A 16,161-nucleotide genomic window follows, 5' to 3' on the forward strand; every position below is an offset into this window, starting at 1 on the left:
AGTCTGATGTTATAGGTTTTGAAATCGAAATCGGTTCCTGAATTGATTCCCGAATAGGAATTGGTTCCAAAGTTGGTTCCGGAATCAGTTTTAGAGTTGGTTCCAAAATCGCTGATGGAACCAGGCAGTTCCGATTCAGAGCGCCCATCACTACCTCCGATCGATATTTGAATTTCGATTGATTCTGTCATCTGATTTCGTCGTATATTACTCTATCGGAATCGTCTCGGAATTGCGTTGCTCTAACAAGTAACTTTATTTATATAAAAAAAATCGTTTATCAAAAACTTATTGCTTAATACTCGCTATCCCTCCAATTGGTGATGTGTTCTACATTAACGTAAGATACTGGCTGCCCGCAAAACACATTCCTATCTCGATGGGTTTCAGTTGCCCTCACTGCACGTGCAGACGCACTCATTGAACCGGACTGGACTGCTAGGTAATCCGCGTACTGGTACTGTTTTCCTATATAAGATCCTTCCCCCTGTTGCTTCCTGACTGTGAAATTACAATCCTTTCAGCGTTAAGTAATAGAAAAAAGGACAAAAAAAACACACGTACATATATTAAAAAAACCGTTTGCAGGGCTTCTTCTTCGTTCTTAGATCGTACCTTATAGTAGAGCGCTGCTTTCAGTCCATGATGGATTCGAGTTTGATGAAAGGCAAGAAAAATGAACAGTACACGTCCTCACACATTCGAATCCCTCGCACAGTTAGTAGCGTCTTTTGATCGTTTTCGATTGAGCATTCATTGCCGTCGGCTTGTGTGTGTGTGAGACGGACTAAGGCTTACATAAGTTTCAACTAACTTCTGTATCTATGGTCGTCATGTGTGTGTGCTACTAATACTAACATTATCATCATACGTTCGTACAAAATCTCGTTACTCGTTTTCCTTCACTATCCTCCGCCCGATCGACGCTTCGAAGTGAAGCGATAGTTCGAACAAAAAAAGCTTGTAATTGACTGCTCTTGGATTGCTTATGGTTTATTAGCTATCGGTTAGTAGGTAAAAAGCATTAAATTAAGGATCAGAACATAAATTAGAGAGCGCTCTGCTCAACACATCCGGAGCTACGTAACACAACAACAAAAAAAGGGGGGAATTAATCATTCGACGTACAAAGTGTAGAGAAAAATGGTATGCAATCAGAAAAATAAAATGTTAGACAAACTAGAACGAAGTACAAGATAAAGACACATTAAAACGTTAATTAAATGCTAGAGATTCAGAACGAACTGGAATGAAAAGAATCCTTCCCCCCTTGCTTTCTCTCTCTCTCTCCCTCTCTCCCTCAAGGAGATTCGACACTGTGCGCTTGCTGTCTTATGCTAACGGCTTTCGCTGCTGTTCAACTGGGTAAACTTATACTGCTTAAATATGTGCTGCTGAGGCATGCAGGAAGCAATCGAACCTACCACTTCCTGCACAGACGCTGCAACGAACGACGACTCTGCCGACTGCATGCCACATTCGGCCGACCACGTTCCTCCTCTTTGGTGGGAGAGTTAGCCGACAGATCGGCACAGACCGTGTTCGGGTGATACTCGCACAGACACTTGATGCAGAACTTGAACCCACAGTACTGGCCACTACAGATCGCGTAATCGCACTTGGCATCACGCACGCCGAGCTGATCCTGGCTAGTATTAGTCGTCGCCGTTGTACCGTCGAAGCTTTTCATGACGGCACTGCGCAGCTTCATACGCTGCTGTACAGCGAACGACTGAACCGGCGGTGTTTCGATTGCAGTGCTGTCGTTGAACAGATTCTTCCGCACGCGATCCGGAGATTGTTGCGAATATTCATTGTTGTTTCGAACGACGGTGGATAGGTTCGCTCGCCCTGAATCTATTGTAGAGGAATGAGTATTTAGATCGCTGCTGCTACGATACGCCGCAGGGTCTGGATCAGGTAACGTGTAGGACTTTTCCAACCGTGCACCCACAGCACTGGAGCGAGCGGATGGGCGAGATTTGTTGGTGGAGCCCGATTTAGAGGCTCTTGAAAATATAATTCTACTCGGTTGCTCGCAGCGGGGACAGGGCCGTAATTGTTCCGACTGTTTCAGATGAGTTACAATCTAAAAAAAAAGATAAACATAATTTTAAAATTTCTTTAAAACTTCATTTGCATTATTTTTAAACTGATTGAAAAAAAATGCTATTTTTAAGATGTTGTTCTCCGATAGACATTTACGATTTTAAACTAATTAAATTTTTCCCCGCACTAACGCTGTTGTCGTAATTAATTTTTTTTTTTATAATAAAATGCATTAGGATTAGAATGCTGTATAAAAATGCAAATATCGTCAATGCCGCGGTAGACCCAAAATTTTGAAAACATTTTTTTTTCATATTTCCCACAGCGATTGAAAACCCCTGTATCAACCGTTTTTTGTATTCAACAGGCAGCTGTCATTCGCAATGTGCAGGCGAAGTTAACGGTCGATCGTAACGGATTAGCACACAAATTGCATAATTCACCAAATAAAAGGTTTAGTTTATCGTTTATAAACTACAAATAAAAACGATTAAAAGCCGATGAAACAAAACGTATGTTGTTTGAAACGTTTGCGCATTCTTTTTTACATTCCACGAACTCAACCCAGCAGCCTGTAAACGCACCGCCCTACCGTCATTTTGAATTGCATTATCGTTTTCGTAGCAGACGGAGCGTCGTCGGTGCGTTGTGTGTTTGCTGTGTTTTTGTCCCGGTTGTGGCCCGTACGATCAACAATTTCCTGTGCATAAATGGTTCCTTTTAGAAGCAGTGGAAGTTTTTAACTGTTCCCAATACAAGTACAACACATCCGTGTCGGTGGTATGGCGCGGGCAGACATGTACCTTGCGCTCTGTTTGCTGGACGCGATTGAAGATGCAAACATTGAAGCTTTGCAACTCCTGCTCGATAAACACCGTGCCAATCCGAACACGATCGTGCTGGAGAAAGACGTCGCGCCGATGCATCTGGTGATTGGAGCGGACGATGAAGCGTTTGCACTGAGGGCCACCTCGCTGATGCTCCAGCGTGGCGGCGGTAACGCCAATCTGCCCACGGTGGAACAAATGCTAACGCCGCTTCATGTGGCCGCCAATCTCGGGCGTGTAGCAATCGTGCGGTTGCTGTTGAAAGCGGGCGGTAATGTGGAGCTGCAGGACGAGGAAGGCCGTACGCCGATCCAGCACGCCATCGATGGGGATCACTTTGAGGTGGTACAGGTGATACAGAACCATGTGTTTGAGCAAAAGATCGAACGGAAACGCAAACAGCTGCTGCTGCTCGAACAGCAACGCCAGCAGGAACAACAAACCGTGCTCTCCCCTAACATGCTGTACAAAAAGTGTGTGACTGGGTTTCTTCCGATGACGGCTTCAACTAGGCTTCATGCAACAAGCGCACTGAGTGCGCTACAAGTGCTTGAGGAGCGTAAGCTCACCCCGAACAAGATACACTACAATTTCGATGCCACCAGCCCGTACTACGTGAATATAACGCACCGACGGAAGGAACGCTTCAAGACACTCTTTCCGGAGGAGAAAACCCGCTCGAATGTGGAAAACATTTCCCCCGAGGACGTCAGTGCAGAGGACGGGTACGGCGAATCATACAACACACTAAACGAACAGGCAGAAGACACGCCAGAAGTTCCCAGCAGAACGAACCTGTTCGAGCTAACCGAGCGTAATTTGAAAAATTTCACACGAGACAGTGAGCCAACGGGCAGAAGAACGTCCTTCATCGAATGCTGGCGTGAAAAGATCGCGGAAATGAGGGACAGAAGCCGAGTTAGCCGTCGGTTGGACGATATCGATAGGATACTGAACAGCTTCTCGGAGAATCTGGCCGTCAAATCGTTCATGGATGAGGTTGAGGAAACGTTCGTGACTGCTGTGGACGAAGAACAGGCGGAGGAGGCGACGGGCGATGAAACCACTGTCGTTTCGGAAAAGCAAGCAAAGGCACTGGAGATGGCAGAACAGGAAACTGTTGTGGGAAGTGCATCTGAAGACGAACAAGAACCATCGCTCCGAGAACCACCGGAAGACCAAAGAAAGGAAGAAAGCGAACGGGAGGAACCGGTTATCATACAAATCAGTGAGGAATACATCCACACGGACGATGAGGCCGGTGTGGTGTTTCGGGAGAAGAAAATGACCACCGCTCGGACGGTTCCAGCGATTCAAGTGACCTCCGATAGAGGTGAGCCTATCGTTTACGCCAACAAACGACAGCTGAAAGGAGCGCCATCGGCGGCAGACAAAAATGCTTCATTAACTAGCCTTTCGACAGTGCTCACGTTGCCTCCGCTGGATTACGATACGGATGCGCTGCGAGCAGAGCTAACCACGTTCGGTGAACCACCCGGACCGATTACGAAAAGCACCAAAAAATTGTACTTAAGAAAGCTCGTCAAATTCCGCCGCCACCCGGAACGACGGTTGGCCAACGCGATCGATTCGAAAGCAAACCCTCAGCCGAGTAAGTATTTCCATGTGTTTTCCATACAGAGACAATTTTAAAAAGTCTAACATTTCATTCTGTTCTCAATAGACTATTCCGTCGAGTTGATGGCAACGGTGCGCAAGCAGGACGTGTTTGAGAGGATTGTCGAGCAGCAGTGTCTGGAGCAGGAGATGGCGTCCGAATTTCAATCGAGCACAGCTAAGGCGGTCCGCAACTTTCGCGAGGGACACCTGAAGAAGAGCTTCATCTATCTGCTGCTCGATCCACGCGCTAGCGACAACCTTCCAGCCCAGCAGAACCATCTCGAGCCGCACGAGCTGTGGCAACGCTTTTTAAATTCAGTATTTTACGTCGGCAAGGGAAAAAGCAGCCGGCCCTACTGCCATCTGTACGATGCGATGAAGCTTTACCACCAGAAGAAGGAATGCCGGGCGGAAAGGAGCCAAGCTGTGCCGCCACCGCCGCCCGGGGGCAATTTAACGGTAGAAGCGGAAGAAATTGTGTTTCAATGTAGCGAGGAAAGTATGGCGGTGGGGACGAATCTGCGGCGATTTTGTCAGGCCGGAAAGATACGCAAACAAATGTCGGTGGACAGCGAGAAGCTAAACCGTATCATCGATATCTGGTGCGCCGGCAAGGGTGTCGTGTGTTTGCACGTCTTCCACAACATTATGCCGGCGGAAGCGTATACGCGCGAGGCAGCCATTATCGACGCGTTCGGGGTGCAGAATCTGACCAATCTGAAGCGTGGCGATTACTACGCCAAATGCCTGTCGTGGCCGATGAAGAAGCGCAAGCAGCTAGGCATACTGTTGCTGTACAAGGCGATGCTAATGCATCTGGCCGAAGGTGAAACGCAACTACTGCCCAGTGATCTGATTTGAGGCGTACATTTTTTGTTGTGATAGAAGAAACCATTTACAATTTTGCTTGCTCTTGCCCCACCCATATCTTGTTCCTTTGTCAATAAAGTAATCTGTTTTTATATTGAAAAAGAGTGAACCTTCTAAATGGAAAAGAACACCACACTAAAGCTGCTTTAGCTACACAAGACCAATGTACCTAAGCGTTATTAGTCTCCAAGAAGCTTTGTTTGAAAGAAAACACTCAACAAGTCGGCGTTCGAAAAAGATAACGCCTACAGACCACCAAAAAGCGCGCCAATATGTCCAAAAGTGCCGCCCGAAAATGATTTCTTTCCCCCAGGGCTTCTTCTTTCACCTGCGTACTACGCACTGTCTGCGCACACGCACCTTCACACCCGGGGATTCGCACCAAAACAAATAAATCTAGCCAAGCGAAACGGAGAAAGATTGCGCCAAAAAAAAAAAAAAAAAAAGAAGTAAGAAATACTTGACGACGACGTTCTCCTCGGCCCAGCAGGTGGTACAGGTGCGTACAGTAACCAATCGGAAAAGTTATCATTCCATCACATACCCGACCCGGCAGCACACACTACATCCTTCCCGTGGGGGGTGATGGTGGCCATTCCCGACCGGAGTGGAGTTTGTTCATCGAATCTATATCCTCTCTCTCATCCTCTACCATCCAAGGAGAAGCGAACAAGGCAAGGAAGGAAGAAAGAGGAACGATGGGTTGATGGCAGTTTGCGACCTCCCCCCGGGGTCCGGTGGTAGGCGTATTTGGCGCGCACTCTATGTACATAATGCCAAATGAGAAAGCAATGAGACCGTACGCACAATCGACATAACCACCACCACCACCACCACAAGACGCGCGGTTTAGTGTTTATGGGTACGCGTGATTGTAAATCTGGCGTTGGGCGAGGCAAAACGAGCAACTAACAACAACAACAACAAGTTGAATGCCGGCACAACAACGCATGATATTCTGGCGCGCAAATTTGTCCAAGCGGTCAGGCAGAGTGGTATGTCAAAAAGGTGCGAATTAAGTGGAAGAAGCGCCGCAATTATTAGTTTTGGTTGGGAAATTGTGACGATGATCGTTAATTCATCGCTAATTGACAATCATTGTTTAATTATTTCGAGTATTAATTTGAAAATACTGCATTAAGTATGTGAGAGTTAAGAGTGTCCTTAATGTAGTACGATGGCAAATCAATATAAGCCCACCTTTATATTAAGTCTTGTGGCGGTTCGGTGGCCGAGGTGACAGCGGCACCGGTCTTCATACACCAGGAACGAATCTCCCCGTATGTAGGGCTTGACTTCCTTACTACGGGTAAAATTAAGTCACAGAAAGCCCGCAATGGCAGGCCGAGACCTCTCCGAAGAAGAAGAAGAAGTATCAAGTCTTCATACCATTACTTTTTAAATTTGATGAATCATAGGTATTCGCAGATTTCAAAGAATCTTCTGAAAAATCTAGGATGGACTGGGCAATGATGATTGGTCTCATCGAGCTGTAAGCGAGTGATATCTTTGAAGACAGAGCTGGATGCCACACGATCTTAATCGTTAGAAGAAACTGTGGGATGCGTTCCAAGAGGTATGGAGGGTACAGCAACAAATATAGCAAAACTTGTTAGTTAAACACATAGCCTGTAGGGAAAAGTACCTTCAAATAATGGCTCCACTCCCAAGTCTACTCCTGTGAAGCAGCTCGTCAACTTGTTTTCCAAGACCTTTTTAAAATTTCATTTATTTATAGAGGCTTTGGGGTCTTTGAGAACTCGTTCGCCTCTTTAGGCCAACAGCTATTGTTCAAAAATAATGAAACCCCTTTCCGAGATTGCAATTTGACCAAGTCATCAGGCCGCAAGAATGATTGGAAAAGGACTTTGGTATCTTGGTTTAACAAAAGAAAGAAAAAAGCTGTTGTTTTGCTGTTGCTATGGTAAGTTGCGAGTCTCTTCGCTTGATGACGCACCTACCATTGGAAATATATATCATAGGGCTACTGTGATACGGATTAAAATCGAGTCCCAGAACGCCAGAAATGGCAGGTCGAATCCTTCGGAAGAAGAAGAAGACGAAAATTCTGACCCCAGGGATCAAACTTTCATAGCAATGCTTTATAGGCACCACACACCACCTCACTTTTCCTTCAAAATCTCTGATGCATCTAATGCCAATCGTTGATCGGATACTGTCCCCATAAAGACGTCTTCATATTTCTCCACAGGGAAGAAATTGTGGCAAAATTGGAGGTACTTACAGGATATAAACTTCTACCCCTCGCGTGGATAATATGTTATCCACTCGATAGCGACTGAACAACAGGTTCGATCCGCGAGGCTTGAACCTCGACTCAACCGTGTCGACTACACATAACGGAACGGATGATTATCACAGAAGATTTAAAGTTATTGAAGACAAGACGAGAAAGGTTGCTCAAAACTTACCTTCTGATTGGTGATGAACTTTTGCATCGATGGGCTGACCGGTGGCGAGGGCGTCACGTTGACAATGCTCGATCCGCCGCCCGACGCTATCGAAGAACGGCGATGGCTCAGCTCCGGTCCGGACACATTACCAAACGACACATTACTGACGCTGCTCACATGACTTCGGTCGAGATAGTTGCACACCCTGAACGGTTTCCGTTTCGGTACGTTACTATCGACCGTTGGTACTGGGCCAGCATCCTCCGGCAAGCCATTATCATCCGCGTACGTTCCATTAAGTTCGGAATTTAGTTTCAAGCTGCACGACGGTGTCAGGTCGGTGTCGTGCTCAGAATGCTGGATGCTGCTGCTAACATTAGTGTTTTCCTTGTGTTCCTGCTGCCGCTTAAGGTAGCGCTGCAGCCGAGCCCAGCACTTCTTATGGTTCTGTATGATGGAGCGCCAGCCGCGGGACACACGCACCACCTGTACCAGATCCGTGTCGGCCAGATATTCGAGCAGCACGCCCAACGCATCCCGATCGAGCTTGTTTAGCTGGTGCAGAATGTTCACGTACTCGAACCCACAGTAGCTGTACCGTTTCGCACTCTTCAGACTTTGGTTCTGCTGGGCACCGTGCGTACGGCGCGCTTTGGGTGAAACGGACGCACGAACGCACGGACGGGAAAGGGAGCGCACGCTCCGCGCTGGGCTGGAAGCGCACGAAACAGACGAGCTGGTTCCGTTCGTACCGAGACGCTTAAGCTTGCGGCCTGACTTCGAGATGGAAGGGGGAGTTTTCGGTACCACCCGTGGCTTCCCGGGGATGCTGTGCGCCCTGATGGGGGATTCTTCCAGGATGGAATTAAGTGTCGGAGCGTACGAGTAATTCGGCGCATGGCGGGCAATGAAATCATCCTTCACAAATGACCCATCTCCGCTCGACGTTTGCAACAACTCCGGATCGATCAGGTTCGCTTTGGACGGCGTGAGACTGAAATCATCGAGCGACAGGACGGTCGTGACCGTTTGTTCGAGCTGCTTCGATGGATCATCCAGCATCGGCGCGACGATTAGGGCGGAAAAGCCTTCCGGCACAGATTCCGCTACTACAGCCGCTGCTGCACCATTATCCGTTGCCGATTGCAGTTCAATTTCGGCCAACACTCGGTGCTCACGCTTCTTTTCCGGCGTACGTTCCAGGGTGCGAAATGGTCGCGAGCGAAGCAATGGTCGTGCGACCGATTGAATCTTGCTCGGACTAAAGCTTTGAAACTTTCGGAGCGTCTTCTTGCCGACGGGCCGGTTCTCGGCCGCATCCAGCTGCAGAAAGGTCGGCTGCGAGCTGGCCGTTTTCGGTGTGCTCGAGCGCATCAGATCCTCGATGCCGCGGTCATAGTGCTTGCGGCGCTTCACGTTCGGGATGGGTGAAATGTCTTCCAGCCGGCGGCAATCCACATCGATCGAATCGTTCAGATCGCGTGACTGATTTTCATCGCCAAGCTCCACATCCCCGTCGGAGTAAAGCTTCTCCCGGAATGAGGAAAGTTTGCGCTTCAACGAATGCGAACCGCTGGTCTTGGTTTTGTGCGGCGTCAACTGAGTCGGCACGTTTGCAGAACGGTTGCCGGTGCGGAGTGGTGTTTCCTGCGACGAGGCAGACAACGACCGACACAATCTGGGCAGCCGTTCCGGGGTGGACGGTGGAAGGAATGATGATGAATTGTCCCTGGACGAACCACCACCGCTGGTCCCATCGTAATCGAACGCGAACGGACGGCGGGCGCGATTAGCCCGATCCGCAGTTTTCGGCGTTGTCAGATGTATGTTCGACAGAAGCTCCATGCTGGCGGTCGTCTTCGGGGTAAGATTGACCGCGGCCAGTCCGGTGCTGCTATCGTTCATGCTGCAATCGATTTCATTTGCCTCGTCGATGGTGGCCAGCGTCCCGGAGGCACCGTGACGTGAGGACAGATTGAACGTGTTGTTCGGGGTGGTGGCCTGGTAGGAGTTGTAGCCACTGTCCTGCCCGAACGATCCTCCATCGTTAGCATGCTGGGGTGGTGGTGTTCCTTCGCCGCCAGCATCATGAAGCCACTTGTTCGCAGGGGGAAAGGCTGGCCCCAAAGGCGGCTGCTGGTGTTGAACGTCTTCCATCGGGCGCACGCGGTGCAACGGAAGCATTCACCTAAAGGCGCACTTTTCCAAAGGCGTACCACACAGCACACCCTTCTTCGCGGATGCAGCTTAACGTTGCCGTTCGTTTTCCAACGCCAGCTGCGATGTTGGTTACGCTTTCCCCTTGCATACGAAACGAACGAACACAATACACACACACACGCACAAGCACGCACGCACACTCTCGTAAACGAAACACAATACACGCACACGGTGGCAGGGAACACAAGCTAACGTTACTTTACGAACATTTTCCTTTCCGTTTGGACGCTTTTCCCGAACGATAAACAGTTTTCTTTGGTGAGTACGAAACGTACGAAGCAGAACGCACACGGGACGATTTAACAAACACTATTTACGCACACATTTCGCTACATTTACATCCCTGGAACGCGCGCGCCTGAGCCTCTTGCGCAGTACTAACAATAGTCCTGTTCTGGGGTTTCTATTCCTTTCCGTTACTTTACGCACAACTTCCGGTGGAATTCCGGTTTATCTGGCCGATCGATAGAGTTTTCACTGATTTCCACCGGAAGGCATTCGTTCCCGGGAGAAGGCTTTTGGCGGTATTCCGAGGAAGGTACCGCCGCGATTGTGGACTCCTCGTATGTACGGAATGAAAATTATGCCCGTTCCCGTCTTCTTCTTGTTGTTTTGCAAGTGATCGCGGTGGTCAACGGTAAAAGGGCAGTTTATAATACATGGTTGGATGGTTGTGCGATGATTATAACGATTGTTTAGAGGTGTTAGATAAAGAAAATACACTTAAATCCCTTCAATTCAGCTTCAATATATATTTTTTGTACTTGAAAGATTCAATTTAATTATTTCATCAACGTATTGCTAAAATAAAATAACTATTCCACTGCACCACAGTTTATGCTGCATGGGCACCATTTTGCGCAGCTGTCATACAGCACCGAGCTCGGTGCAAAATGTAAACAAACAACAAACGAACCCCGTGAATGGATGTGTGAGCAGCTCTCGTTTTGATTTTCCCTTTTGTTTAGTTTCGGTAAAAAAAAACATACCCCAAGGGAGAAAAATCGCCACAGGCCATTACATTTTCATAATAACCGAATGGGTGCCTTCCAGTGGCCATGGCAGTATTCGTTTCCACCATTTTTCACGTAAGTCATGGTGCTTATCAACGATTTTATCTACAAATTCCGGTAGTAAAGCGTATGCTTTTTTTCTTATGCATACCACTACAGAGTGCAAGTGCACGCCAAAACAAAGGAACAGCAGCTGGCCACCTGGAAGGAGCTGGTGCTAAACTATCAAAAGCATGAGCGCCAAGCGTTGCTAAACATCGCCGAAGATACACCACTGTTCGTCAATCAGGAGCTGTCCCGCAAGCTGCCGCCCGAAGCACGGCTATGGATAATGGAAGAGCTGGCAAAGACGGGCCATGCGGCCACCACCGACAAACGGAAACAGCAGTGGGAGGTGTACTGGCACACGTTGGACGAATGGGGCACCATCCTGTACGAGTGGGCGGTGGCCAGCGGGACAACGAACACGGTCTGCACGCTGTACGAACTGGTGGCGGGTGATAATACGGTCGGGGAAGAGTTTTACGGGCTGGACGAAGGTGTGCTTAGGAAGGCACTGAAGATACTCGAAGCACGGGGCAAATGCGAGCTGATCGCGTTCGATGATAATGAGGGAGTAAAGTTTTTCTAAAACCAACCACAGTGTAAACGCAGATGTGATCGTTAAATACAATACCGAGGGAGCGGTGTGCAGTGAGCAACGGGAAGCGCGGAACAGGTGTTTCGGAAGTTTTTGCCAAAAACCATAGCAATCCAGAAATCAAATTCCAAATTTTATTAATCTTCATTCAGTTTTTGTTGGTAGATGTTGTTGCTGCCTGTTGTTGCATCCTCCGAGCAAGTGCGCTCACTCTCTCTCCTTCTCTCCATCTCTCGCTCTTTCGATCCTCTTTTCTAACATCGATAATCCTGATAAGTTGAGCTCGATCGATCTATTTCCTTTCCGTTTTCATGCTCTCTTTCCGGTCACTCCGGTTCCAGGTTACGTCCCAGAGGGTGGATTTTCCTCGAGCCTTTTTCCCACAATGATGTTATAAGCTATTACACTTTCTGAACATCCGAACCGGATCAGCTCACCCTTTCCTTACGTTTCCTTAGATTAAAGGGGTTGGTACGATACGTGTTTTTTTTTAGCTATGTGTTTTGTTGTTTTGCTTTTTCTTTATTCTTTAAATGATTTGCATTTTGCAACACCGATTCTAGTAAACTGTTTTGCTTTTAAATGTTGTTTTACGTTTCTTTTGCATTCTCGAGAAAATGTATGTAATGTATGGTGTTATATTGAGATTTTGTCATTTTACTTACTTACTTTGCGTCATGTTTTTTGTTTCGTTTTGTGTTTTGTTTTTCTTGCTGTTGTACGTTGTTTCTTTATTTGTTGTGTTAGTACACGCTTCTACAAAAGGGAGAACCCCCTTTTTTCTTACTATTTTGTTTGGTAGTATCAGAGTTTTGTAATTGTATTAGATTTGAATTCGTTTGCGCACTCTCTTTGTTGTTTGATGCTTTACTTGAATTGTTTCACGGACCACGGACAAAACACGGTAGGAGAATAGAATCTTATCTACGTTCAACTACATTTGTTTGTTTGTTTTTTTGCTGCTGTTGTTATCTCTTCTCTTTTTCCACTCTTTTTTCTTCTTTTTTTATTTAGCATCTATTACAGTATATTAACCATTAGGTTTTGTGTTGTTTTGTCGTGCTTTTCTTGCTTTCGTCTATTACAGTTGCATGATTGCCTATGACATTTTTAAGGTGGCATTAGAACGATTTTCTCGAATGTTCTATTTTTTGTTCGCGGGTGTTTCCGGCGGGGAAAATGGGCTTTCATGTGTGGGGTTCAATCTGGTACCATTCGCTTACGGCTTCCTTTCATCCACGGGTCAGGAAACGAAGTGATAGAGAAGTAACGCATTCCTAACTGAATCTTTGATCCAACGTTTTGTTAGTCATAAATTTAATTTTGCTCTCCTTGTTTTATGTTGTAGTTTTACTTCCGTTTCGTGGAGGAAACCGAACAAAACCAGTTCACTAATCCACTAATGCTCGTCTCCGGCCTTTCTTAATAGTTGGTAGTAGAAAAAATAAAGTCTGCTTAGCATTTGCTTAATAAATATAGAAATAATAGTATATTCAATCGATATTATTCATATTCAACAACAACAAAGTGCGTGCTAGGCTAGCATTCGTTTCATTTTTTTTTCATTTCCTTCCTGTTTAAAATAAGTTCCTCTGATTTCTATGCATGTTTGTGTTTTATGTTTTTTTGTTGTTGTTTTGCTTAATCTTTTCCTCCAATCCAGTTCAGCAATTGTTTTACCATTTTAGAGCCCATCTTATGAGCTTACCTTACCGAAGCATTCACTGGAGTAGGAAGTAAGTACTTGTGAGAGTGTGTGTGTATGTTTGTTATGTTGTGTGCTTTTCATATTTTAAATATAGAATTTTCTATCGACTTCTCTCAAGTTAGACTCGATGATGATAACAATTATAGAACTACTACAACTCTTTCTGCTGGGTTTTCCGTTCCTTTCCATTTACTGTCTGTGATTCCATTTACTGAAGGTCTTCGCTTTGCATTTTAGCTCAGGTTTTGTTTCAAGTTTGATTACCGGTTGTCCATCTCCTGCTTGAAGGTATTTCTGACCGGAATGATAAATAAGAAAATACAAAAAAATCCTCTGGGATCACGTGTTATAAGCATTTTTTTTAAACCGGGAGACAAAAAACCATAAAAAATGTGTAGAAAAGATTAAAAAAACTTAAGTAGATCCATTTCCCACTTACATTACATCCCTTTACTGTTACTGTTTGATGTCCTTTTTGGCAATATCGGGGGGAGGGCTCGCATTTACTATGAGTTCGCCTGTACGCTACACACGACTACGTAATGTAAAAACCTGGTTTCTGGTGCATCCTACATTGGTAGCGGCTACACAACAAACATACATAGTTCCAAGGTATTACGCTCTCTCTAGCATTGTGATTGTGTAGTTTTCCAAATGCGTTTAAGTTTTGTGTAGTTTTTACTTTAAACTGTTTCTTTTTTTCCTTTTATAGCTCGCATCTTCGTGTCCCTTTGTTTCGTCTAGAGTGACAATAGTGATGTAAAATGGTTTTGCGATCTAATAGAAAAGCGGCAATTGCTGTCGTCCGTGATGTTGTGGGGTTTGGGTGTAAATGAGTTGCAGAAACCGAGTTACTGAAATCGGCAGTGATTTGGCCACAGCATTTTACTAGACGTGCGACAACCGAGCTACGGTGCGACGGAATAATGATGTTTTACGTTGACAAAAAAAAAAAAAAAAAAAAAAAAAAACATAACACAGAAGTCAACAACCGTTGCTTAGAACATATGAAAGTAAAGCGTAAAACATAGAACAATGTACAAGTGCTCTAAAACATAGCAGAAAATTGCAATATAAAAGAGTTTTGTACAAAATAAAAAGAGCCGTAAGAAGGCGTGACACGATCCCGCTCCCGCGTTTGTGACTACTGTTTGTTACTATCTTGCGTGTATGTGTGTTTGTTTTAGAAGCGCGTACGCGCGTTTGGGCAAATATTTGTGTTTGTTACTTTCTCTCTCTCTCTCTTTCCTCATTCAAATGTTTCAATCACCTGGTGTTCTTTTGCCCTGTTCATTGCATTCCATTGCCTATTATACGCTGTTTTTTGTCGCGTTCTAAAAACCTACTACTATAATTTGACTTTATCATTTTCACCATTTTCTTACTTTTTTGTTGTTGTTGTGTTTTGTTGTGTTCCTTTGTTTTCCTGTTGTTGTGAAGAGTTCGCATTTGTCTTTCTTCGTTTCTTTTGTGTTAGTTTGTTTGTTTTCATTTTTGTAAGAGCAAATTACTAATACTACCATCGATTTTGTTTAAAGGTTTTGTTTGCTTTCTTCTTCCGATGTACACATCCTCCTTTTCGCGCTTTGTTTTTCTTTTCCCCATTTTGATTACCATTCATTCTTGCAACTTGCTTATTTGTTTGCTTGCTTGCATTCCCATCGGTCAACGCTTTATCTATTAATTTATTGCTTTAAGAGATTTCTTACAGAGTTTTGTTTTTGTCTGTGTTTGTGTTTTCGTGTTGCTGTTTAGTTGTTCGTGTTATGAATGCGTGGGAAATGTTTTAAGTTCAGACACGGTGTTGGTGTTGAGAGCGTTGCCACGAGCTTTTTTTTTTTGTATTAGCACGCATTACAAATGGTTCGTTTTCCCCTGCCTACTCTTTTTCAATGAAAATGGGCCATTTTGGGCAAACGTGATTGTGTGAAAGATGATTGTTAAAAATTGGGACACACCTTTCGCTTTCGGGTGGTGGTAGTACATATGATAGGTAGCGCTTCGATTTAGCTTCCAAATCGTCTCTCGCTCACATACGTGCTCCTGTACTCGGTTTGCATACTAGGGTTAGAGGGGCTTTTGTGTTATAAAAAGGAGAGAAAGATACAGTATAGAGCGAGAGCTTCGATTAAGTGTTTAGTGGGGTTTTAGTAAGGATGAAGGGTTAAATAGTGGCCAACGGCCGTATATGGATGCCGAGAGCATCGTCCGTTCGACCAAACCACATTGCTGCTAGGTCGTTTTACAAGTAGTAAAAAGGGGGAAATTTTTAAAACTCAAACATACGAGGAACAACGATTACAAGTCACAAGTTGCGAGTGTAATATACTCTCGACGTTGTGAAAAGTGTGGGAGACAAAGGTGTATGTGTGTGTGTGTGTTTGGTTGAGAAATCGATTCCCCGTACCGACTATGTTTTTTTCCCACACTTTTTCAAGTTTTTCTTTGTTGTGTTCGTGTTCTGTGTGTTTTTTGTTTTGTTTCTTTGTTTTGTTATGTTTGCTTTAGTTTCTTCTACTTTGTTTTCTTCTTCTTCATCTTACTTCTTTCTTCCTATGGGTTTATATTTGTGGTAAGTGTTTTTTGTTCAGCTCCTCTTGCTGAACTGGATATAGACTCTAGACACATTAACCTATAATATTAAATAGCACTTCTTCGCCGCACTAAACACCGACCTAACCGAGCGATCGGATCTTTGCTACGTTTCTGTTTTTGTTTTTGCTTAGTTCAGTTACAATCTAAACTACCGAGTTTGCTTAGTAAAGTATTTTTGGTTTTGTTTGTTTAGCTTTGCTTTCGT

The 16,161-nt window shown here is 45.2% G+C and overlaps 3 protein-coding genes across 3 annotated transcripts; 2 read left to right on the forward strand and 1 right to left on the reverse strand.

The window, feature by feature from the left end:
* Positions 1 to 232: 232 nt before the first annotated feature.
* Positions 233 to 10,601, reverse strand: LOC118503537. The gene is made up of 2 exons (XM_036036936.1): positions 7,799 to 10,601; positions 233 to 2,089 (listed from the first exon to the last, which is right to left on the reverse strand). Exons 1-2 carry the CDS (start codon positions 9,962 to 9,964, stop codon positions 1,421 to 1,423), a joined length of 2,835 nt encoding a protein of 944 aa, XP_035892829.1. The 5' UTR covers positions 9,965 to 10,601; the 3' UTR covers positions 233 to 1,420.
* LOC118503538 (ankyrin repeat and LEM domain-containing protein 1) lies at positions 2,651 to 5,812 on the forward strand. Its single transcript, XM_036036937.1, has 2 exons — positions 2,651 to 4,488; positions 4,561 to 5,812. Exons 1-2 carry the CDS (start codon positions 2,832 to 2,834, stop codon positions 5,355 to 5,357), a joined length of 2,454 nt encoding a protein of 817 aa, XP_035892830.1. The 5' UTR covers positions 2,651 to 2,831; the 3' UTR covers positions 5,358 to 5,812.
* Positions 10,602 to 10,886: 285 nt separating the features above from the next.
* On the forward strand, positions 10,887 to 16,041 carry LOC118503539 (vacuolar protein-sorting-associated protein 25). Its single transcript, XM_036036938.1, has 2 exons — positions 10,887 to 11,088; positions 11,173 to 16,041. The coding sequence occupies exons 1-2, from the start codon at positions 11,039 to 11,041 to the stop codon at positions 11,642 to 11,644; spliced, it is 522 nt and encodes a 173-aa protein (XP_035892831.1). The 5' UTR covers positions 10,887 to 11,038; the 3' UTR covers positions 11,645 to 16,041.
* The last annotated feature ends 120 nt before the right edge of the window (positions 16,042 to 16,161 follow it).

Source organism: Anopheles stephensi, chromosome 2 (genome assembly GCF_013141755.1).
Source record: "Anopheles stephensi strain Indian chromosome 2, UCI_ANSTEP_V1.0, whole genome shotgun sequence".
Lineage (NCBI taxonomy): Eukaryota > Metazoa > Arthropoda > Insecta > Diptera > Culicidae > Anopheles > Anopheles stephensi.